This window comes from Callorhinus ursinus, unplaced genomic scaffold (assembly GCF_003265705.2).
Source record: "Callorhinus ursinus isolate GAN/ISIS: 27379988/994484 unplaced genomic scaffold, GSC_fseal_2.0 scaffold64, whole genome shotgun sequence".
In the NCBI taxonomy this organism is placed as follows: Eukaryota; Metazoa; Chordata; class Mammalia; order Carnivora; family Otariidae; genus Callorhinus; species Callorhinus ursinus.
Window position 1 is genome coordinate 791,227 of NW_027397126.1, and position 25,789 is coordinate 817,015.

At 44.6% G+C, this 25,789-nt stretch overlaps 1 protein-coding gene across 4 annotated transcripts in view; it reads right to left on the reverse strand.

The window, feature by feature from the left end:
• ARHGEF6 (Rac/Cdc42 guanine nucleotide exchange factor 6) overlaps positions 1 to 25,789 on the reverse strand; it is a 96,601-nt gene that overhangs the window by 55,153 nt on the left and 15,659 nt on the right. For all 4 annotated transcript variants that reach the window (XM_073885664.1, XM_073885665.1, XM_025861568.2 and 1 more), the window contains 3 exons: positions 12,289 to 12,373; positions 9,979 to 10,103; positions 8,498 to 8,699 (listed from right to left, as the gene is read on the reverse strand). In XM_073885664.1, coding sequence (XP_073741765.1) covers positions 8,498 to 8,699; positions 9,979 to 10,103; positions 12,289 to 12,373 — 412 coding nt within the window. The remainder of the gene's footprint in view (positions 1 to 8,497; positions 8,700 to 9,978; positions 10,104 to 12,288; positions 12,374 to 25,789) is intronic.

The following is a 25,789-nucleotide window of genomic DNA, read 5'->3' on the forward strand; positions in this document are numbered from 1 at the left end:
TATTTCTTTTATGTATCATTTTAATATCATAACATTCAGCGATAAAATGCTTTCTTTTACAAAGTTACTCTTACCTAACCAAACTCATGACTAAGAGACATCCTAACACATTCTTTCTTTAAAAAAAAAAAAAAATTAAGATAAATACAAGATGGTGATCTTTTCTACCCTCATTTTCTCCTTTGCTTCATTTTGTTTTAATTCCATTTCTATCTTGCTATATTATATGCTGCTTTAAATTCTCTCAGAAGTATGGTGGAGTATATATAAATAACCAAATGATAAGATAGCATCACGCTTGGTTTTTCCTTTAAAAAAATATTTTCTAGTTTTATATCTACTACATTCCCACCCTAAAAAATGTAAATTTTAGAAAAGAAAAGAAAAACTGATTATTAGCCCATCACTCAGAGCTAACCATCATCAGAGTAACATTATAAAGCGTGTCTTCCCATCCTTTTTATATATGTATTTGTGGACACACACACACACACACAGGGATCTTTCTTACTTTACTTACAGTTTTGTAATTCTCCCAACAACCTTTAAAAAAAATTTTTTTTATGTTATCTCTAGTCCCAATGTGGGGTTCGAAGTCAAGATCCCAAGATCAAGAGTCTCGTGTTCTACCAAATGAGCCAGCCAGGCACTCCTCTGTAATTCTCCTATCACAACATTATTTCATGAATATTTTCTCATCTAACCTTGACTTTTAATTATTATTATATTAAAAATACCCTTTACGTGATGTAATGAGGACTGGGTATTATATAAGATGACCTCTACCTCTGAAACCAATAATACGTTATATGTTAATGGAATTTAAATTAAAAAAATATCCTTTATATTTATTTAGCACTTCGTAGCTTTCAAGACATTTTATTTGATCCTCACAACAGCCCTGTCAGGCAGAGATGATCTCATTTTGCAGAAGAGGTCACTAAGGTCAGGGAGATGAAGTCAGTTGCCTAAGGGCACGTATCTGGGAAATGGCAGAGGCAAGGCTGAAGGCCAGGTGTGCCTTAAGAAGAGCCTGCACTCCTAACCCATAGGATGTGCAGAGATAAAGCTACTGAAGGGCTCGGTTGATGGCATTGGCAGTGATCCCTACTGGAGATCAGAGGGACCATCAGTTTGAGCTGGGATGGTCAGAGAAGACTTAGCTGGGCAGGGGGCACTTCTAAAAAAAAAAAGATTTTATTTATTGTCTTAACAGAGACAGAGCAAGCGAGAGAGAGCACGAGCAGGGGGAGTGGCAGAGGGAGAGGGAGAAACAGACTCCCCGCTGAGCAGGGAGCCTGATGTAGGGCTCGATCCCAGGACCCCGGGATCATGACCTGAGCCGAAGGCAAATGCTTAACTGACTGAGCCACCCAGGTGCCCCATGGGGGCACTTGACCCAATCCTGGAAGGTGGTAAGAATTCAAACCGGGAGAGAAAACAGTAGAGAGTTTTCCAGGTAGGGAAGATTCCAAAAGCATAGCTGTAGAAATGGCAATGCTCAAGGAACGACTGTTCCTATGACAGTGAATCGTCCAGCTGGGCCATGCTGGGTAGAGTGAAAGTAAGGCAAAAAAGGCAGCAATCTGGGCCAATTCTGTCACTTCCAAGTGATGACAAGTGGGGCAAAGCCAGTTTCCGGGAGCTTTACGCTATTTCAAGATCCTAGATCTACCTGGTGGCTTCACGAGGCCTAACTGGGCAAAGCAGAGCAATGCAGAGGCACCTTGCCTATACTTGAGATTGTAAGGGGCTGAGCCAGGACTTGAACCGGGTACTGTACTGCCAAGCGTGCTGTGCCTTCCAGTCCGCCACTGTGTCGTACTCTTAGACATATTCGAAAGTGGCCGCTGCCGAGTTCTTTTGAGTTTTTTTAATCAGGCCCGTTTCCTACAGCATAGTGATAATGGTTCTACTGAGAACTCACAGAAATTTTGTGCGATGATGATGTAAACCAGTCTTGATAAAAATGGAACTTTCTAGCGATACCAGCAAGACGTGGTCACCTTTCAAGAGGCAGGCTGAAAGGGAGGGTAAACAGTAACGGAGAGCCTGCCAAGAAACGGAAGAGGGAAGGAAGGGCCACAGGAATGGGTGATTGCAGTTGAAACAAAATGTTAACTATGTCAAGTAGAAAGGAGACACATGAATCGAAAGGAAGGAAGTGGCCAGTCCGGAGACTCCCGGGTAGCGAAATGTGATGCAAAGACACAACTGGTGCTTTGGTAAGATCAATAAAATTGTCAAACCTCTAGCAAGACTGACAGAGGACAAAAAAAGAGAGAAGACAGGAATTACCAATATCGGGAGTCAAACAGGGGCTATCACTTAACAGCCCCTGGAGATATCAAAAAGATGATAAAGCAATACTCTGAGCAACTCTACACATACACATTTGATAATTAGATGTGAAATGAATCAACTGTCCAGAAAACAAGGACTATCACAACTTACCCAATAGGAAACGGACCATTTGAATAGCCTTATAACTATCAGGGAAACTGAATTCCTAAATTTAAAACTCACGAAAAAGAAATCTCCAGGCCTGTATGGTTTCGCTGGAGAATGCTATCAAATGCTTCAGGAAGAGGCAATACCAATTCTTCACAATTTCTTAGAGAAAATGAGAGGAGGGTTAACCTTCCAACTCATTTCATGAAGTCACTATTACACCGATCCCAAAGCCAGACAGAGAGTCTAAAAAAAGAAAACTGCAGACCAACAGCCCTCATGAATATAGATGCAAAAAACCTTAACAAAATGTTAGCAAATAAAATTCAGCAATATTTTTAAAGCACTGTAGGCCATGGAATTCATCCCAGGGATGCAAGGTTGGTTAAATATTCAAAAATCAATGTGACCCACAATATTAATAGTCTAAAAAGAAACATCACACGGTAATATCAATCAATGCAGAAAAAGCACTTGACAAAACTCAGCACTCATTCACGGGGAAAAAACTCCCACCCTTCTCCAGCCCCCCAAAACAGGAATGAAGCGGAACTCCTTCAACTCAATAAGGAACATCTACCCCAAACCTGCAGCTAGCGTTTACGGAAACGGTGCGAGATGGAAAGCTGAGCGTGCGCCCCCTAAGATCAGGAACAAGGCAAAGCGGTCCCTCTCATCACTCTTCAATTCAATCCAATCACTGACATCAATCAGCATTAGTGAAGAATTCAAACGGGTTATGTGGCATAAGGGAACTCAAACAACAGCAGTACCACACAGACAGAGACCTAAGAAACCCTCCTAACCCTGATGTAAAGATCTCTTTCCAATTAGCCTCTGGTCCCTTCCCCTCCCAAAAAGAATGACAACTAGTTTCTCTGGATATGAAACATCCATGTGACATACCCAGGGGACTACAACAGGAAATCTAAATATAAAGCTCAATCCTAGTTTTGCTTTACGATCAGTAGGAAGAGCCATTTCTTAATCTGCCTTAATACAAATTTAATTAGAATGCTACCTAATCTCCTTATCTGATATCTATATTTACCTGCTAATAAGAAGTTTTAGAAGATGGATTTAATGACCGTTTCACTGAACCAGTGGCAGAAGACAGAGTTTGCTTAAAATATCTGTTCTGATCATACTTGCTTCAATACTTCCTTGGCATGGAAATTTTGCCAGGAAAATTTTAACACCAAGTCCTCACAGAACCCTTAGTTTTTCCCTAAGTAACAAAGACAAAAATGAAAAAGAGATATAATTTACCATGTTCCTGATGTATTGGCAGAAATTTCTCTAAGGTATGAATAACATATTAATTTATAGGTCACCACTGATTTTTAAGTAAAGGACTGAAAATTGTATCAATGGCTAATTTTCTTTTTTTTTTTTTAAGATTTTATTTATTTATTTATTTGACAGAGAGAGACACAGCGAGAGAGGGAACACAAGCAGGGGGAGTGGGAGACGGAGAAGCAGCCTTCCCGCTGAGCAGGGAGACTGACGTGGGGCTCGATCCCAGACCCCGGGATCATGACCTGAGCCGAAGGCGGATGCTTAACGACTGAGCCATCCAGGTGCCCCATCAATGGCTAATTTTCTTAGTTATAATAAAAATAACTTTTGTTCAAATTAGGGTTTATTTTTCTCATGTAACAAGAAATCAAGAGGTACACAAGCAGGACTGGGAACGATGGCTCCATAATGTCACCACTGTCCGGATTCCATCATCCTTGGCAAGAGGCTTTTATCTTCATGGTCACAAAAACCTACACTACCTTCAGCCTCAAGCTCATGTTGAAAGGACTTTTGTGTGTGTGCGCGCGCACACGCGTGCGTACGTGCATATGTGTGTGAGAGAGAGAGAGATACTCAAATATTCTATTTCTGAACTTCCTACAGTAGTAGATTGGTGGTTCCACAAGTCCTCTGAAACCACCCTCCTCCTGAACAGAGGGAAGAAGCTGCCCCCAGGGCTTTGGCCATAATTATCTTCTAGACAAAAGCTACAGTGGAATCTAAAACTTAAAATGCTACTCCCCAAGGGCATTTACCAGAGCACAAAGTGCTCTTGTCCATGACAGGCTCAAGGGAAGGGAACTGCACACAGCACTCCCACGACACAGCAGTCTGCAGGGCGAGGGTTTGCACGGGGCTAGGGTTGCTTGGTTTTGTTTTTAAGACAACACAAAGGAATGGGTAATGTCGGCCTGAATGAACGGTACCCAAGGCTACCATGAATGAGTTGGTCAGAATTACGGACTATTTGAGTGACCTCAGTGTTAACATGTCTGATCCAATCGTAAGCAGACAGGGATCACAGGAGTCCTTTAGTTCGATGCCTGGTTCAACATCTTGGATGACCCACGAGGTTGTACCGCCGTGAGGTTTAAAACTCGAAATGGACATGGGGCGCCTGGGTGGCTCAGTCGTTAAGCGTCTGCCTTCGGCTCAGGTCCTGGTCGCAGGGTCCTGGGATCGAGCCCCGCATCGGGCTCCCTGCTCGGCGGGGAGCCTGCTTCTCCCTCCCCCACTCCCCCTGCTTGTGTTCCCTCTCTCGCTGTGTCTCTCTCTGTCAAATAAATAAATAAAATCTTGTAAAACTCGAAATGGACAGTGTCGTGTCTACGGAGATGCATTTCATCTATGGATCATTTAAAAAAAAAACTCCTTAAAGACAAATGTCCTTTCCTCAGCTTATATATCAGTATGAGCTTTGTGGAAAGAAATTTAAAAATTGACAGGTATTTTCTAAACCAAACATAAAACAGCACAGCATCGAACTTAAAATTCCCTCAGCAGCATCCTCAATCTTCCCAACAAGACATCTTTACTCCATCAAGCTGATCTCTTCTACCGTCCCCCAAGCTCCCTCTGCTCGATGCTACCACAGACCCCCTGTGGTTTTTGTCCTGTCCCCACCAATCGCTGTGACTTGGATTGTCCTCTCCTCTCATCTGGGCCTATCCACAGCCTCCATGTCTTTGAGGGCTCAGCTCAAGCCCTACCTCCTCCCCAAAGCCTCTTCCCATCTCCCCACCCACAGCACACTCCCTGTCCACTGATGATCTGCTATGGAGTTCACACATTATCATCATCTATCACTTTACACGGTCTGTTATTGGTTTCATCTCCAGCTGTTAGCTCTCCCCCAGACTCCAAATCCATAAGGACAACTACCTGCTGGAAATCTTCCAAACTATGATTCTCTGGCGCCTCTACTCCACATGGCCAAAGCAACTCTTCATTTTCAGTGCCGACCACCCACCCAACATACACACACACACACACACACACACACACCCTCTTCATCCTCTCTATTAATGGAGTTCAGCACGTATTAAACATTTCCTATATTTCCTGTGTCAAAACCAATGTGTTAGGCGCTCTGGAGACAGAAAGCTGACAAAGATGAGTAAGTCCCTGTCGCCCTACGTGTCCCGTGAGCCAGGCATCCCTCTTTCGCTCACCATTCTCCACAGCACCCCGCATTTAACTCCATCACTGAGCTTATCCTACCACATTCTAAAAGATCTCCCTCCACTTGCTAGACTAAGAACATGAGGGCAAAACTCAGGTCTCGCTTTCTCTGCCTCACCAGTGCCCAGGACAGAGCCTGATAGCCCAGTTGTGGCAAAGAACCCTTTGCTGGCTGGTGAGGTGCATGACACCACATGCCCTTAAAGAGCTCACCCTCAAGCTGGACCCCTAGACTTGGAGTTATCCTCACCTCTTCCCTTTTGCTCATAACAAATCATCAGTGAATTTTCTCTACTGTATTTTAACAGTATCTACCGCACCCACCCACTTCTTCTGCTCCACTATTGCAAAAGGGGCTTGTACCACTATCTGGACTGCCTAGATCTGAGTAAGAGCCTCTACTGGCTTCCCCGCACCCTCGTTGCTTGGCCACCCAGGCCCACACCACCGCTAGAAAGAGCTTTTGGAACCACACGTGATCCCCTGCTTTTCGTTGACACCCTTCTTCATGTGGCTCCAGCCAAGGAAGGCCCCATTCCTCTTGACTTGCCTTCCCCTCAACCCAAGTCACCCAACCACCCACTCCATGCCCTCCGACTTCCATTCTTTAACTTACTAACGCCCTCCAACCTTTCACCTGCAGAAGCTTCTCTTCATCCCTCAAGACCCAATTTAAGTGCTTCCCCCCGCCCCTAGGTTACTGTTAACAGAATCGTTTCTTTACTGCTCCCATAGCATCTTATCTAGGCTTAGAGCTTTGCCTGTGTTACTTAGCTTGTGCTACCCGTTACAGTTGGTAATGTCCACACCTAGCTTGACCACTAGACTGTAAGGTCCTTGGAGGCAGGGTCCATGAGGGCAGACTATTATAGCCCCCCCACCACTACTACCCAGTATCTAACTGACGCTCAGTGAACAAGCCGAACAGAACGTAATGACCTGCCCCACAGTATTCGTTCATTTTACATAGATTTCCTGAGCCTAAACAAAACAGAAGAACATCTCGGCCCTCATGGCACGTACATTCTCATGGTAAGATACAGACAGTGAATGAAATAAATAAGCACATGTATACCACCTTAGATGGAGAGAAGTGGTAGACAAACAAACAAACAAACAAAAACAGAGCGGGGAAGGGGGACAGGGGCAATGGGCATAAGGTTCGGTTTTCTCAGGTGATCAAGACCACCAGCTCAAAGTAACGGAAAGATGTAGCAAGGGGTAAAAATCAGCTGTGAGAATCATCAAAACCAAGGAAATTCCAAGCAAGGCCTGTGAAAATATTTCAGGGCTCAACAGAAACGTCGGGATTCCCAGTAATGAAAAATGCTAAGGGGTGCCTGGCTGGCTCAGTCGGTAGAGTGTGCGACTCTTGATCTCGGGGTTGGGAGTTCAAGCCCCACGTTGGGTGTAGAGTTATGTAAAAATAGAATCTTAAAAAAAATGCTAAGAAGTCTACACATACACATATAATTATAAATCCGCTAGCAAACATTTATTCCATTAAAGGAGATGCTCCCTCCCCACCCCCACTGCCCTTAAATGAACACACAACCCAGAAAGTGTGCAAAGTAAACTTTCTCTTAAATGCTTTAGGGGAAGAAAGCTCCTAACAGTGGTTATCTGGGGGAGGGAGCAAAGGAGAGAGGAATTCGTATTATCTACATTACACATCTCTGTAATGTTTTAATTCATTTACAGTGAGCCTATAATTATATTAGTTAATAGTATTAATTTTTAGGCATTAAGAAAACAATAAAGACATCTAAGAAAGGAAAAAAATGCACTGAGGAGCTAACTACTCCTCAGTAGGAGTAGTAAATATTTTGGGGAAGTGAAGAGCTACAATAATGGGAATAACTGAACACTATGTTATGTGTATTGTGACATAGCTTTATACATCAGGGCTCTTTGGTAATATAGGCAGGGCCTACGTTCTTAAATAAGAAAAGGCAAGGAAGTTACCTAAGAAAGTTCTAGAAAGACTACTGAAGAATTATTAGATTTCATTCTCTGGATATTATTATGAAAGAGGGTAAGTAGTTAGCAGTATACAATGAGTTAAGGACAATCTTCTTCAGAATCAAAATGGCCAGACAGCTTGCAGTCCTACGGTTGTTATTTCTCGAACACATCTCTGAGGCATTTAGACTGAGGTCTGCTCAAAGGGCTTAGGGCTAAAAAAAGGAAGTTAGCACATGGCCTCCCTTATTATTGTTTTCTATCATGGTGAGTCTTGGAGCAGCAGGAAGGACTATGCACTGTAGTCCACGGGCTAGAATTAGTAGACAGAACGGGACATAGTTAAGGTGGAACAGTTGTCTGAGCTTTGAATTCTTTGGCTTTTTTAGGCTTTTGTTGCCCTGATGTAATCTAAATACAACTTCGTTTCAAAATATCTAATCACAGATATTCCCCCCCAGTTCTCTTCTACCCTTATTGTTGGCATGCATGCGCAAATACAAAGAGTTTCTGGGAACCAATTAAAACTATAAGATTCGCAGCAGGAATACAAGAAAGTACAAGAGTCACGTGCAAAAAGGCTTTTAAAAGATCCACTTACCACTGGATTTAATTTCTCGGACATAATTACTAGGGAACCAGCCTGTTCTGCCATTTAACGTGCCTTCCCACCAGCCTCCTTCTTCCACTCTGGTGACATAAATGATGTCCCCTTTACAAACCGACAGTTCATCTTCGTTAGTCTGCTTAAAGTTGAATCTCGCCTTTACTATCAACTGATGGCTTCCATTTTCTGTCATCTCCTAGAGAAACGAAAGCCAGATTAAGCAGCCCTCTAAATGGGGCAGGGGCAGAAATTAAATGAATTGAGGCAAATAAAGTGGGGTGAGCAAGGATGAAACCCCAGGTCTACCTCAGTCTTGAGTTGTTAGCTGAGGAGTGGGACTGGGGGGTGGGGGAGGTTAAGAAGCTGCTCGGAAGCGCATGCAACCTTTTGCGTTTCTGAGAATGTGTGTTTTGAAGGGGGTGGTAGCTTTCATTTCCCTCTCCCTCACCAGTGACCTAAAGATACCTGTTTAAATGAGCCGGGAACCAGAGTAGAACGATAAACCATTCCACCCTGCCTCTACCCAACACACAGACACGGTCTTACATAATTACACGGCCAAGATTAGGTATGAATCCACCCATAACATCTGCCTCCCACCTCCCGATTGCTAAGAATATCTTAAATTGGCTAAGATTTAGTCATACGCAAACATCAAATACCCCATCGTTACCTGAGTCGGGATTTGTTAACCTGTCATGGGCCCCTCTGAGAAGCTGATGAGCACAAGGGATCTCTGCTCAAAACACAGGCCCAGAAGTTCACATGCAGGAGATTTTGCACACAATCTGAGAGGGTCCCAGGGCTGTGGAACTGTAGTGTTCATCAGCTCCTCAGAGGGATCGTGATCTCAAAAGTTTAAGCACTTTGGAAGTAGTTAAAGTGCCTTGGAAGTAAGAGCTCCTGATGGCTTGGAGCAAGTGGGTGGCTTCTGACAAGGAATAAAGTCTCTAGCGAGCAGAAGACAGGCGGTTCCTCCCAAAGAAAAGCTCCCGTCAAGACCAAATGCAAAGATAATGGGGCTACAGCCAATGTGGGAGCTCCTCACAGGCTCCCTAGGAATGCAAAGAGAAAAATAAAATGGTGATAACGATGATGAGAGCCAGTAATAGGTATTGATTGCCTCTGCTGTGCCAGGCACAATCTCATTCCCCTAAGAAATGACAGCAAACTGCCATCAGGAAGTAGTTACCATGACTTCCATTTGCACAGCCTCCTCCGCCACACGACTCACTCAGTTCGAGGAAGGGAAAGAACCCTGGGGCTTCAACCCCGGGTCTCTGACCCTCTGGCCCACAGGCCTGAACTGGCACTGGGTTTCAGAGTAGTTTTGGGGGCAATGCCCCCAACACACAGGCCGGCTATCTCATCACAGATGCAGGGGAAACCGGGACTGGAGCCGGGGGTGGGGGGGGGGTGGGTGTCTCATTTGACGGATTCCAGAACAGGCAAGGGGAATTGGGTTCTATACTTACCACCGCCTTTGACTGCCTCTGCAGGCCTGGGGCTGTGCTAACAACTGTTGTCTGCGGGTTTGTCTGAGAACTGTTAGCAGCACTAAGAGAAGAGGAACGTCCACATGGTCTTTCTGAGAGCTGATCTGTGAAAAGAGAAAAAGGCAAGATAAAGGGAACCACTCATGTCAGAAACACAGCTACAACATCACGTCCTCTTTCATGGGACATTATCAAAGGCCCCCGGGGCCGTCCTCCTCACTGTTAGCATTAGGATCGTGCCCAAGTGTATCTCATTCCACCCCACCCCCACCCCCTCCAGTTTGGTGGCCAACTTCCTTCTGCGGAGCCTTACTGGCCATTGCTGTCCAGTAGAATGAAAAACAGCGACAAAGCCACATTTTCGCTTAACCCATTTCCCTACCACTCTCCCCTCCTGAACCAGTTGCAACAGTACGCCCTGTTAGCCAAGGCAGAACTATATTGGGTACCAAACAGCTGTTTGTGGCTCTTATTACTTTGAAATATTTCAAACTTCTCTCTTTGTGTTTTGGCCCTTAACTGGGTGGTTCTGTCTTCCTCGTAGGCAGCAGTACGTGTGGTGTCTGTAATGTAAACTCTCCCCCGGAGCCTGGGGGTGGGGGGTTGGGGGGGGAAGGAGAAGGCGAATCGGAGAGAGAATGTGTGTCTGGGAGAGATGCAATCTTGATACCAGGATTCTTCTTTTAAAAAATCAAACTCAAGAATCTTCTCTTCCTTGAAACCTTGTGAAATTCGATCAGACCAGCGCTGAGCTGGATGTTTTCCGTATGCTGACAGCGTGCTAAAGAGAGGAGCTGGCTTCTTGACAAATTCAAATGAGGGTTCTTTTCCTCTCCATTTATTTTTAAAAGACATAAACTGCAAAAGTCTAAAGCCCAAACATTCCCTAGGCGACAAGCTCAGTATCCAAGTAATTTCCTTGATGCTGTGGGTTTTAACTTTCACCTCCTTGTATTTTATAAATATCTGTGGCAAGGGAAGAGACTGTAAAACTTGCTAGCAGAGTTTGGCAAAGGAACGTATAATTTGTATGGCATAATGTTAGAATTATACGATCCTCCCTGCCCAACACTGGGTGGTTGTCATGTGTGTTAAATATAGTTACTTGAATTAGCTGTACTTTCTGCTATACGCCTTGCAATAGCTCAAAAACATTTTTTTTTCCCAAATAGCAAAAGAACAACTCTAGAGAAGTATTTTTACATTTATTGCTATTATATACAGCTCTTTTGACTAAAACTATAATTACTTGATAGCTTCCTAGATGTTCCATTCTATTTGGCACTTGACTATATTATCTGCTCTTGTTTGCTAATTGTTTCACGTGGGTAAGTTGAGTCTCCCTAAACAGACAGTCATTTTCTCAAGGGCGGGGACCATATCTTACACTTCCTTTGTGGCACCTGGCAGTGCTGGGCACACAGCCTATTGACTCTCCAATGGTATGAACAGCAAGAGTCATGCTCGGGCATAAGGGTCCTGGGGTCAATCCGACGGGGGCTGGATCCCAGCTCTGCCACTTTCCAACTGGGCAACTGTGGGCCTGACTTCCCTTATCTGTAACATGGACCTAATAATAATACCTACCCCCAGAGTCGTTTCAAAGATGAGACCACTGATGGTTCTTAGAATTGCTTAGACCCGTGGTGCGGGCTCAACGCATTTTACCTCTGGTTATTTCCACCCAGCTGTAGGTAAGATGCTGTCTCACAGAAGGAGTGAAGTTATACTCCAAGGTATCAGCGTTTTCTTCACATTCATTAGGATTTACATTCAATACCTCCAATGTGGTAGCTATTAAGCATTTAAATAAAAAAAAAATACTCTTTTCACTCACTATGAACCTGAGGTTTCATTTCCAGAGTGAGGTTACTGACAACTTCCTTTACATGGACGGATACACACAAAAATCTATGAGAAAAACACGTCTGTAGGGGGGACAAGGAAGTAACAGCTATCCTCTGTAAAGTTTATGAAGAAGAGAACTGGTCTTTTCCTTTTCCTTTTCTGTCTTGTTATACTCCGTTGCTTATTCCATAGCTTTGAACGAAATAGTTTCTTGGTTCTTATCATTATATGAAGGGCATTACAGTAACATCTGTGAGAGGCATGTTAAAATCCTCAAGTATGAACAATTAAAGCATGTGACACCCACTGGGATTTATTTTCGAGGAGAGAAGAAATCTGCCCCATTCGAACAGTCCTGGCCACAGCTGGCTCCTAGGGGAATGAGAAGCCCGTGGGTCCAAACATGTCACGCACCACTCATAAATCACAAACCCTGCTTACCTTCTGTTGCTTTGTTGACAGCTAAAAGAGTGCTCAGAACCTTGGAGAAGTTGACCCCTGAATAAAGGTCATCAGGATCAAATACCTATGAGAAAGGAAATTGAAACTGTCAGACACAGTAAGGATTCAACTCAGCAAACCAAACTATGAAACGGCCACTTCCTCTGGCTCTCAGGAGACAAAAATGTACAAGCCGAGACCCAAACCTCTGTATACCTTCGGGAGAAGTGAAAGCAGCAGCTGAGCCACCCAATGACATGTGGCAGGCCATCAGTGAGTCAGAGCGAAGCGGTGATGGGAAACGAGAGCCAAGCTGAGAAGCAGGGCCCACAGCAAACGCGCTCGCCTAACCTGAGCATGTCGACGTTCAACCCGGTTCCAGGAAACCCAAATGCATGGGTTCCAGTTCATGCCCATCACCTACACAACATCCTTGCAGTCTGCCAAGAAGGTGCTGGAGCCTTTCTGAGATGTTTCCAAGTGTGCAGTTCAATCACCGGGTTCAGCAGGGCCACTGTCCACACTGCCTTGTCCTCTGCTCCGTCCTCCCCGCTGCCACCCACTGGGTCCCAACGGCCTGGGATCCTAACTCCACGCTGCCCAAACTTTCCCAAGGCCTGCCTTTGGCTCCCGACCTGGGTTCCTGGTTTCTGCTGCTTGACCTTGCCCCTCTCAGCTCGTCTTCATGGATTTGAACCTGTGCTGGCTCTTCCTGGCCTCAGGTGACTTTTCCAGATGGGACCTCTGGCCTTCCGAACACGGCTCAACCATCAGCAACAAATCATGAAACAAATACAACACTTCACTTTGCCTTCATTCTGATATGCCACTGTCCCTAGGGAAGACACCAGTCAGCTGTTGTTTTAAATACAAACTAATTGTTGATTTATAAATGTATTCCACGTATGAAAATGTTTGGACAATTCTTCTAGTCTCCTATATGTGTATTTGAAACTAGAAGTATCCTCACACATAGGCACAATCTATGAGTTTGCCAGCCAACAATGTAGATATACTTCTCTATAGGAAACCCATGTTCTGGATGGAAATGCACCTTCTAAAAACATTTCTTTCCAGGAGGTCTAGAAGTTTGAATCTTCTTTTCCCAGATGCAGTGATAGGAATAAAATGTACCTCTTCATGTGGGACAAGATTGGTAATGGGCTTTCCCATTAGATAGAGCCAGCCGTGGGGCACCTGGGTGGCTCAGTTGGTTAAGCGACTGCCTTCGGCTCAGGTCATGATCCTGGAGTCCCGGGATCGAGTCCCACATCGGGCTCCCTGCTCGGCGGGGAGTCTGCTTCTCCCTCTGACCCTCTTCCCTCTTGTGCTCTCTGTCTCTCATTCTCTCCTTCTCAAATAAATAAATAAAATCTTTAAGAAAAAAAAAAAAATAGATAGAGCCAGCCGTGTCATTCCTAATCTGCGTGTTTTCTGGGAGCCACGTCAAGGCAAAATTTTCTCTTCTTTGTGTACATATTCTTCAAGACCTAAACTCTGTCTCTAAAATGAAAATATACAGTAGTCATTTTTTTTTTCAACCTGGGAGGGGGCATCAATATAGATAATATATGCACATGTGAGCCTATAGAAGTCTGCCTCTTCTGGGATTCACGACTGTACTATTCGTTTAATCAATGAATGTTTTGCATTCAAACAATATGACTGAAGAGCCCAATCACAACTAAAAATGACACACTAGAGGCGCCTGGGTGGCTCAGTCGGTTAAGCTGCCGCCTCTTGATTTTGGCTCAGGTCATGATCTCAGGATCAGGACTGAGCCCTGCCTCAGGCTCTGCGCTCAGTGGGGAGTCTGCTTCCGGATTCTCTCTCTCCCTCTGCCTCTCCCCCCAGTCACATGCACGCACTCGTGCTCCCTCTCTCTAAAATAAATAAATCAATCTTTGAAAAAATAAAAATGACACACTAATCTACTTTTAGTAAAGGGGTAATCCCAATATTACTAAAGAGTCAAATGACACTACAGTCCAAATATGTTTCTGAATGCTGCAATATAAAATTCAAAGTTGTCCAAGAATAAATGCGTAGGCATTCTGTTTTAGTTTGCCAAAGTCTGGGTGAACAAGATACAACAGACCCTGGAGAGAGAACCTAGTATCCCAGAGGATTCCAGATTCACTGAACCTCCCTTAGAGCACATCAGTGGGAAAGTGTTAACGACATGTATGCCAAAATGGTAACAAAGCAAAAAATTCACTCGTTTTAGCCCATAATTCCTAACGGGAGCGTGAATATGTGTGTGCATGTGGATGTGTGTGTTGGGTAGGTGTGGTGGAGATGGGGAGAGCCTGAAATAAGAAGCAGAAGTAAATGTTAGCAGAATGAGGCAGGAGAGCAAAAACTGATAAAAAAAAACAAAAAACAAAAAACCCTCTCCCTTTCTTTTTCTGTTGCTCCTTATCCAGGTTAACTGACTGCCCATACGTGGCAACACTGGCGTTATTCACTTATATGGGCACTTGGCTGAAATTAAGACAAATAGCCTGATCAGAAAATGAAACGTGCATCATCAGCAAGAGTCACTGCATCTGCTTGAGGGGAGCTGCCTGGACTATACAGTTTCCTTTTTAGAAAAACCCAATACACTAGAGTTTACCCACGGACACTGTTTTTCTCACTGCAAGCCTATTCTGTAGCACTAGGAGCTACACAGGAAGGAGCTGGAAGAAGCCTCTAGGGAGGAGTAGAGGAGGCAAAGCCTAAGAGTTACGATTTCAGAGCGGTGGAAAGATTAAATATAACCAGGAACACTGTCCACAGCACCACACCCTTCCAAACCCCAAACTGCATGCTAGTAAACATTCCACTCTGGACTCTGCCTCCATGCACTGAGACCGGTCCCCTGCTAAAACGGAAACATGTGGAGGGAGCACAACACGTTCAGCTGTTAACAGTCTTTTAGACCTTCATGGAAATGAGAGGCATGAGACCAAGTTTAGAGATGATGGTGTGAAAAACCTAAAGGCACTGGTGCCCAGCTGGGAAAAAGCAGAATTGTCCAACGTGGAGGGGGTATGGGGAGAACACGGAGAAGTAGGCTGTGGGACAGGCCATTTGCCTCGGACTAATCCCGACCAGTTATACATACAAAATGGAGAAGCAATTCCCCTCTTCTATCTGCAAAGCACTGGGGCTTGTGAAAGGAAATGCAGATTTGCATATTTACGATGCCTGTGCTTTTCCAACATGAAGCTGTGATGATACTCGTCTTCTGCTACTCTGTGCAAGCCTCACTAGCCTGTTTAGTATGGCATGAAGCTGAGTCCCAGATGAGCGGAACTTTCTCTCGACCACTTGGGTCCAGAAATTAGCTGGTTCGTTTCCAGTTGGATCTGCCAAGGTCAGAGGAACAGCAGGATTCCCTTCCTCCATTGACCACAAACAACTGTGATGCAGACAAAAAAGGATTGCTTCTCAGACTGCTGCCTAGTGCTTTCAAGGTCGCTCCTGCAATGGGATGAGGCAAGGTTCAAGGATAACAGCAACAACAAACATTTACTCTACTCTGGGTAAGCGACAGGAGGGACAGAGATGAAACTTCATGAAAGATTTTTTTTTTTTGTTATTTTTTTTTTAAGTACTGTTGACCCTTGAACAGTACGGGTTTGAACTGCGCAGGTCCACTGACACATGGATTTTTTTCAATAAATACAGTACAATACCGTACATGTATTTTTCTCTTCCTTATGAAGTTCTTAATAACATGTTCTTTTCTCTAGCTTACTTTATTGTAAGAATGCAGTATATAATACATATAACATGCAAAATACATGTTAATTGACTATTGATGTCATCAGTGAGGCTTCGGGTCAATTTACATAAGGCTACCTAAGGTCCAATTCTACATCAGCAGCTGAACTCAGACAAGACATTTTATTTTGTTTAAAGATTTTATTTGGGGCACCTGGGTGGCTCAGTCGGTTAAGCGTCTGCCTTTGGCTCAGGTCATGATCCCAGGGTCCTGGGATCGAGCCCCGCATCAGGCTCCCTGTTCAGTGGGGAGTCTGCTTCTCCCTCTACGCCTCCCCCTGCTCATGCTCTCTCTCTCTGTCTCTTTCTCTTCCCCCAAATAAAATCTTTTAAAAAATAAAATTTTAAAAAATAATTTATTTATTTGAGAGAGAGAGAGAAAGTGTGTGCATGGGTGGGGAGGGGCAAAGGAAGAAGGAGAGACAATCTCCAGCAGACTCCTTGCTGAGTGCAGAGCCCAATGCGGGGCTCGATCTCACAACCCTGAGATCAGGACCTGAGCCGAAACCAAGAGTCGGACGCCTTATCGACTCCACTACCCAGGCCCCCCACAAGACATTTAATCTTTAAATGTTTCTGCACATTTTAATATTTTGGATATCCACAATGACAGCAAAACTTCTTTTCCATCCACTAAACACCAGGTGTTAATTCTGAACGGTTGGGGATCTGGCAGTATTAGCCACACAGAAGTTTATATTTTCATGGCTTTACATATAGACCCTTTTGGAGTAGTTTTCAGTTTCAATATGTAGGCTATTTTATGACATTTTCCCTAAACTGACCAACACAAGGAAGCACATGAGAGGAAAATCTCCAACCCCCCTGCTCCATTCCCTCACTAATCTTACAGGGACAGGGTCCTGATTTCCTGAGCCCCTGCCATGCGCTGACACCATGATTGCAGATTATATATATACACACACACACACCCATGTCCATTCATTGCACGTGATTCTCCCAGCAAGTCTGTAACGTAGGTACAATTATTTCCCCCATTCTATAGATGAGCAAATTGCACTCCGAGTGGTTAACTCACAAGGCAAGAGATCCAAGAAAGTGCTCTGAGGGGCAGTTTAGCCCTGTCTGCATACTTTCCACTGTCACGAGGCATTCGAAAGAAGAAAAAGAGTTCTGCGCCTTTATGCACAAAAAGCAGTCCCTTGCCGCTGTCACTATGATCCGCGTCTGTACCATCTGCAGCAAGTCTGTTACAACCTCTAAGATGACTAATTCCACTAATCGTGGCAAAGAGAAAACCTCCCATATTACAAGCCTGTCTCCAAGGGGCCGTGCCTGATTCCGGTGCTGGCCTTCTCATTTCAAGCCCTGACCCGACCCAGTAGGCACCTGCTCCTGTTTGCGGGAAGCGGGGGAGGGCTGCACCGAGCTACCCATATTCTATTCGTTCAAGCCGCCGTCCATGTTTGTGAGGTGTCGGCTGGGCGGGGGTCCAGCCCGTGGTTACAGGGCCACGCCAAACCATCCCCTGGCACCTTGCTCTAACCATCTGAGATAACCAGTGACAGCCCTGGCCACATCCTTGTTCAGAGAAGCCATACCGCATACTCGTTCGGAACAGGGGACCGTCTCTAAAGTCATGGGGCTTGGGTACCATTCAATCGACTTCCAATTAAAGTTAATTGAGGGTTTGGGGTGATCACAAGAGGCTCCGTCACTCAACTGTTAAAACCTCATCAGCTGAAAAGCAAGGGATTCAGTGGAACCACATGGACATAGCTTCTGTTTCGGGCCCTTTAAAAAAAAAAAATTCCAAATATTTTAAGAACATTCCATGTCTCCCTTGTTCCTGCTGAATAAAATCTCAAATTAACTTAGCCCATCTTGAATCGCATTCTCCAATTCTCACAGCTGAGCATGCTGCCTCTGTTAACCCCTGAACTTTGGAGGAAATGTCATTACAGAATGCACCAGAGCAAGCAAATCGGAGCTGCTTAGTCATATTTCGCTGGGTGGCACTGCTCCTGGCTTTGTGAGCACAACAGGGATGCTGTCACATAGCTCCCCCTGAAAGCAGTCACAACGTCAGCAACAAATAATGCTCTTAGCTCAGAAATGGCACTCAATGAGCCACTGGCACTCCCCTTCCTAGAATACGGTGGATGGCTTTTGTATTGTGCCTGGTTTTCAATAATAACTTCCTATTTGATAGGGAGTAAACTTAAAGAGAGCAAATCCTGCTCTCCGCTCCTCTCGTTTCCTTCCTTCTCTCCATTTCAGCCATTCAGAGCGGCAGTAACATCTGTGTCGGCAAAGAGCTCCGGCGTGAGGGTCAGGAGATCTTGATTCAAACCCCAGATTTGTCACTGCAGAGCAGTTGTGAGCACCTTAGGAAAGTTACACCACTTTTTTTTTTTTTTTCGGCTCTGTTTCCCATCTGGAAAGTGAGAGAGGTCTTTGACCAGACTAGCACAGCAAGGCTCACCGGCCCATCGTCCGAATAGGGGCCCTCAGAGGCAGCACCTTGGCTGTTTCCCCAAGGTCCAGAGTCTGGTCTTCAATTCTCATGGCTCTTGAGAAGGGACTCACCCTAACCACATTCACAAAAGGCCACTGCATCAACCAAGTGGCCAATTTGCTAATTTCTGCTCAAAGAAATAGACCATTAAGAAGATTGGATATTCCCATCTTATGGCCAGCATATCACTCTCTTCCCAAGAGAGAAATCTGCATGGTAAGCCAAACCAGAATTAGAAACTTGTTGGATAGTATATAATCAAAGCAAAGGGAGTCGGGAGTATCACAAGCTAATGTAATCACTACCTGTTTATAAGTGCACTTCTTCAAAATGTCATTTTAAAAATGACTTACTGGGGCACCGGGGTGTCTCAGTTGGTTGAGCGTCCAACTCTTGATTTTGGCTCAGGGCATGATCTCAGGGCTGTGAGATGGAGGCTCTCTCTCTTTGGCCCCTCCCCCATCTTCCCTCTCTAAAAAAATTAAAATTAATTAATTAATGGCCTATTTATAAATTCTGGCTCTATCTTGCTGCCACTGCCTAGTGGCACTTGGCCTGTGATTGTGGACAGCTTTAACCAGTCTACGTTCTTTTGTCTCTGGATTTATATAGTGTCATTTTACGTAAGTAATGTGTGCTTCTGGACTGCCTGGACCTTACAGAATCCAGAGCCAGGAAGAGCTCAGCTCCGTAGAGCTCCCATGACCGGAGCGAGGATCTGAGCGGAACCCCTCATCGCTCACACCTCATTGCAACATCATCAAATCCTCTTCCTGATGGCCACTTCAGAATCACCAACACCTTAATGGCCTCCATTCTTCCTTGTTAGCACTCCTTTAGGGGAGAAAACACTTTCTCCACAACAGGGAGTTCTCTTCAATTGAGTATTTTTTTAAAGATTTTATTTATTTATTTGAGAGAGAGGGAGCGTGCATGCACACGAGAGAGCACAAGCGTGGAGAGCCAGGACCCCGGGATCACCTGAGCTGAAGGCAGATGCTTAACTGACTGAGCCACCCAGGCGCCCCTCTTCAATTGAGTACTAAGTGTTCGGGAAAGAGCAGAATGAACAAGGAATGACACAGGTATCTTGGCCAGGACGGCCACAGAATTCAAAAGAGAAAGAGACAGAATAACCGGCTTTGGATAATTTCACCAAGAAGACAGTAGGCATGAAGGGAAGGAAAAGATGAAATCTCTCTTGTTAATAGGGCTTGCCAAGCCCAGGACAGGAAGCAGGGCGCCTAGGACCAGGCGCTGCTCAGCCAGACGCCATTGCGGCCTGTCCCCCACCTCCCCCCGCACTCCTGTCACTAGAACCTTTGCAGGAGCTGCACTGGCTGCCAGTTTTGAGGGGTGGGGTGGACGGGTAATTCCTCAGCTGCCAGAACATCTGGGTGCCAGACCAGGGGGTGTCCTCCCCAAGCTCCTCACCCCCACCCCTTCAGGGAAGGGGACTTATTTCCTAGCGTTCCAAATTGGAATGCGGAACCCATTTTCCCAGGGACATAGGGCCACATCTGCCACTTGGTGTGTGAATTCTACAGCTCAGCCACACTTATTAAACAGGCTGTTGTGGGCCAGCCGGAAAACTTAATCAGCACATAGAACCTGGTTTCTAGGGGGAAAATGTTTTCTGTGTTCCTAACAGTACCTTACAAATCAACTTTTGGAAAAGACTCCGTTTTACATTGAAGAATGCCTGGTTGTGTGGTCCCAAATTAAGTGTCCACCTCTGTTATACTTTCTCCTTGTCCTTTCAAATAAAGGATGAACAATTACCCTGGACACTCCAAGCACTCTTTATGTTGGAACTGCCCATGATTCGAGAATCAAGTGATACACAGGAAGACGATGAGAAGAGCCTCAGAAATGGTAACAGTTGACAAGTCCCGCCTGTTTAACGGGGCCAGGCAGTTAGGGAGGAGACTCCCATGGGAAGACAGGGCTCCTGCCACCCCAGCTTTCCTAGGAGTCTGCTAGGGCTGGAGCCCGGGAGCCTAGCAGAACCAACGGCTTTGCTGTAGAGGCCACACACAGGAAAGACGGGTGTTAAATGAACGCTACACAAAGATCAGGGAGGGAGGAGAGCCATGAAAAGAGGAAGCACTGCAGGCTGCTTTCTGTGGCAGCTCCTCTAGCCAGTTTAATCTGCTGCCTTCCAGAAAGTTCTGCAATGCCTTACCCTAAGGCTTCTGTCTTCAGAACTGCCCCAGCCTCCCAGTCTGTAGAGATGGGGCACACACTCAAGCCTTCAGCCACCTACCACCTACACTGTACCACTGTATTTATTCTGTGGGTGTTAGGATTAGCTCTGGATTTCCAATGAGAAGGCGGACTCTTGGAAGCCCAAAACTGGCCCCCACAGACCCAACCTGGGGTTCAACGTATGTGAGAGCCTCGATAAATAATCATTCACTGGCTGATCAACAGGATGTACTGGCAGAGACACTTAAACACAAATCAGGCCTCAAATGCAAGCCCCATGAAGCCAGTTCTTTAAAAACTTTTTCACTTCTGGATCCTGTGTTTAGAAGCCTGCCTGTCACATAGCAGGCGCTTAATAAATATTTGATGAATTGAGGAAAGTTTAGAAGCTCTTGCCAACAGATGATTAATCACAATTGAAGAAAAATCATTGCCAAAATTACAGTAAAGTTCAAAAGAACAGGATTAAGGAAGAAACAATTTCCACGTGACTTTCCAGGAAACGCCTATTAGCTAACATAACAATACGCCTGTACTCGTCGGCAGAATTAAGCCGCTCAATTGTGAGATGACCAAAGGTGCTTCAGACTCCAAGGTTGCGGGTTTCATTGAGTTATGTGCCCAGTCTGGGCCAAGTCTGCAATTGCTGGCCTGTCCCGGGTAGTACAGGTAGTACATTCTCCTCACAAAGCGCCATGACCTACGCATCACAGAGAAAGGAAGTGGGGAAAAACTGGAGTTGGCTCTATTTTTTGAACTGTTTTGCTTTGCTGGAGTTGGCTGTATTTTTTGAACTGCTTCATGGTAAATCGCTTAAAGGGCAGACACTAGCAGCCAAACTCACCTGTTCATCCCTTACTCCAAAACAGGCTCTGAGTCACAGCCAGAGCACAGTGGGACGTGGCAAAATATGCCAAAGGAACTCACGAGAAGCAAGAAGGGGTGAGAGGCAAATCGAAAGCCTACAATCCACATGCCCCAGCTTAGACCAGCTAATCTGGGTAGGAAGGATGTTGTGCCAAAGTTACAACCATTTTCTTTATTTAGAGATCACCCTCAACGGTATATTTGGCAAAGACTTTTGGCACTCCTTGCCAAAAGTCTATGTGTGAGTCACCTTTTCAAAAGTATGTCATTTTCAGAGATGCCCATCAATGCCTAACAGACATCAATCAATTAATTAATGTTCCTCCATCTGATCTCAAACAAGATTTACACCTAGGATACAATCCAAACATGGTGAGGTGGGTGTTTGGGAGCTCACCTATCAGACATGTCAGGAATGGTGCTTTCCATGAATATCCATGTCTCTCAGCTTAATGGAACCCAGCCTTTAAGTGCCTACAGAATCCAATCCCCAGGCTTCAGGCTGGCATTCAGATTTCTTCTCAAGCCCATCATTTCTCACCATCGTCAACGTGTATGCCCCAGAATCCTTCACTTTCTTCACTGTGCCTCTCTCCGATATGCACACTTCTCCTTATGAAAAAGGCCCCTCCACCATTTGAACCCCAGCTGTCCTTTGGGGCCCAGACAACATCACTCCCACTCCACGGGGTCTGCCCCAGGCACTACACCTCAGTACACAATAGGCTTCTTCTTCTGAACTCTGTGTTACGTTCTAGACTCTGGACCCACTAACTTGGATACCTCGCCATATGCCACCATCCACACTGTTAAACTCCACGATTTCCCATACTGCCTCTTCCCACAATGCCACAGGCACAGCACCCACCGTACAGACAGCAAACAAGTACTTGCTGACTATGATGCTTTCCTTTTCACCTGAAAGTTAAACAGGTATTTCTTCCACCAGAAACACCTGTCCTTCTGGCATGCCTTCCCTGAAAGGAGAGACAGAGAAAAGGTCATTTTTTTTTTCTAGTAGAACCTGACCAATCAGGGCTCATCTATTTTTCCATCACTTGGTAAAACAGAGTCTTCTTTGGAAGGCTGTGATTGAGAGTCGTGAAGAATGCTGACAAAGCATTTATCTCACCAAAAGGAAGTGAAGGTACTGCCTGGGATCACTTGGGAGAATCACAGTTACAGAGTCCTAAGGTGCAAGTGTCACACCTTGAAAACCCAATGAAATCAAGACAGTTTGGGTAACATAAGAAATAAGTGTGGGGCGCCTGGTTTAAGCGTCTGCCTTCGGCTCAGGTCATGATCTCGGGGTCCTGGGATGGAGCCCCGCATCGGGCTCCCTGTTCAGCGAGGAGCCTGTATCTCCCTTGGCCTGCCTGCCTCTCTCTCTCTCTGACAAATAAATAAATAAAATCTTAAAAAAAATAAGAAGTGAGCTGAGGACTGGAAAAGCAGAGAAGGTCTTCCATATGACATTATGGGACCTAATTCACATACCATTAATTTTCTTTTCTTTTTTTTTAATGAAACAGTTTGGCATAAAGAAACAGAGTAAATACAGTAAATACTGTATTACGAGAGACTAAGCTTTCTTTTTATCCTTATTTTCATTCATTAAAGAGTCATTTCTATGAAAGAAAGTCAACTCTTGATAATCTACATATAGACTCTTAGATATACAAGCTATCTAAAATACATTTTTAAAAAATTCATCCGGGGTCCTCTGGGTGGCTCAACTGGTTAAGTATCCGACTCTTGGTTTCAGCTCAGGTCATGATCTTGCAGTCGTGGGAAATAAAAAGGATAGTATGTAAAATCTGGCACATAAAGGAGTCACCCACGAGCTCACCAAAACCATTGTTTTCCACTCTGTGGTCTTTCCTGGAAGGTAATTTTGCGATCCCAAATCAAGATTTTCCCCAATCCATAACACATTCCTAAACACCAGCATATCTTCAAAGAACGCAAAGTGGTCATGCTACAGCGCAAATGCTTATTCACACTATCACAACATATACGCCCCCAAAGAAACGGTTACACTTCTTTCGTTGTTAAAATACTGCATTCTCTTGGTTTGCATACGTTTCTCACAAATTATTGGTAAACGGCCCCAGTTTGCTGGAGACCTAGCCATGAAGAATAGACAGATTATAAGATGGAATGTTCCTTAGTGTTCAGGCCTGCTTTCACAGGCTGGGCTCTTCATAAAAGATGTGAAGAGTTTGACACCTTAATGATGCCTCTTAAAATAATGTCCACGCTTCCAAGGGTGGAGAAACCTGCCTGCTATTGTCTAGAGCGAGACAAGCCCTTAATAACAGTGTCATTCACTGCTTTGCAAACTGCTGCCTTCCATCTTACCTTAATTTAATCCTTTCTTTTCCCTATTGCCCATTTCAATCCCTCGGCTGATATGTCTGATCTCTGTAATAATATTCAAGTCCCCAAGAAAGTATAAAGCTGGGATTTTACTCTATTTGTTTTTAAGCAGAACTTAATGAGGAAGGTAAATCTTCTGCCAGAAGTCAAGTAGAAATGATGGGTGGCTCTATGCTCTTTCGGATGAGCCCTCTCTGAACCCGTACACCCCTCTGCGTGGTAGGGTCCAAGTCGGCCAGGCTACAACAAAGCCTGGAGCTAATCAGACAGATGTCTGGGATCCTAAATCTTTCTTCCAGACGACAGCAGAGGAAGGGGCAACGTCACTACTGAAATGCAGAGGTGGAGCAGCTTCTGGACTGGGTGGACATATATCCCCTCTAAAAAGTTGGTAAGCGAAGGCCCTACAAAACTGACAAGTGCCCTCACCCTTCTTCATTTGCAGTTCAAAGGCCAGACCTTGCACTTCCTTTTGGTACTAACCCCAAAGTCATCACCAATCATCCGGCATACCTTCTGCTGTGCCAGCAAGGACTGACCCCCCGGGGGCTACCTCGATGATAACCTATGACCAGATAAGAATGGGGCCGGAGTAGGGGATAGCTGGCCAAGATTGTGTGGTTCTAGTAAAGAGCTATATTGTGCTCTGGTGCCCCCAGAAACAGCCTGGATTAGAATCAACATTAAAACCAAATTAGAGGGGGTGCCTGGGTGGCTCAGTCCTTAAGCATCTGCCTTCGGCTCAGGTCATGATCCCAGGGTCCTGGGATCGAGTCCCGCATCAGGCTCCCTGCTCCGCGGGGAGTCTGCTTCTCCCTCTGCCCCTCCCCCCGCTCGTGCTCTCACTCTCAAATAAATAAAATCTTAAAAAAAAAAAAACAAATTAGAGTGAATGGGATTTAAAACAAGATAAGGGAGACTCAATTGGTCAAATTTTCTAACGAAATGCATTCCATTTGGTATTATCAATATACATTCAACCCAACCCACAAATGCCATGTTTCCTTTTTAAGTAGTACATACCGTGTTTTTTTGTATAGAAGCAATTGATTTTGATTTTCACCCTCTACTATGCCCAATTTGACAGATTTATTACTTATTTCCCCGGCGCAAGGGGAGACTTTTTTTTTTTGTCGGTCATCACCAAAAATAGAAAACCATTTGTTGAATTGTTTAATTTAACTAAAACAACAAGCATCTTGCTCTGGGGTGTATTTTTAAATTTCAAGCTATTGTAATTATAAAATGGATGTGTTTGTTTTAAAAGACACAGAAATTAAAAATAAAACACATGAAAGACACAAAAATTAAACTACTTCATCCAGGTAGTAAATGTGAGAAACTGAAAATATTCTTTTATCACCTTCTAGTTTCTGCATAGACTAGAAAAGAGCAAAAAGCATTCCTGATTTTTCAATTCCAAGGGGAATCCATCCAAACTGTTTCTATTATTAGCACACAAAATGGTAGCTAAAAAAGTTTCTGTGGTTAACAACTGAATAATTCATAGTCTCTGAAGAATTCGGTTCCTTGGTCTTCTCCAGGTCCTCCTTAGAACTGGAGTCCCACACACCTCTAGTCCTGAGTTCTTATAAAGGAAACCATATACAAATTGTTTCCAGCAGTTAAATATTGGCCACCCTAAGCATTCAGAACAACATTCAGACCAACAGCAAGACAACCAGCTGGAGACCTTTACATGAACTTCTATAACAGGTTCATAAAACTCTTAAGATTATACATAAATTGACAGAAATTATAATTAAAGGTTGCAGTCTCTGTTCTGTGGGTATCACT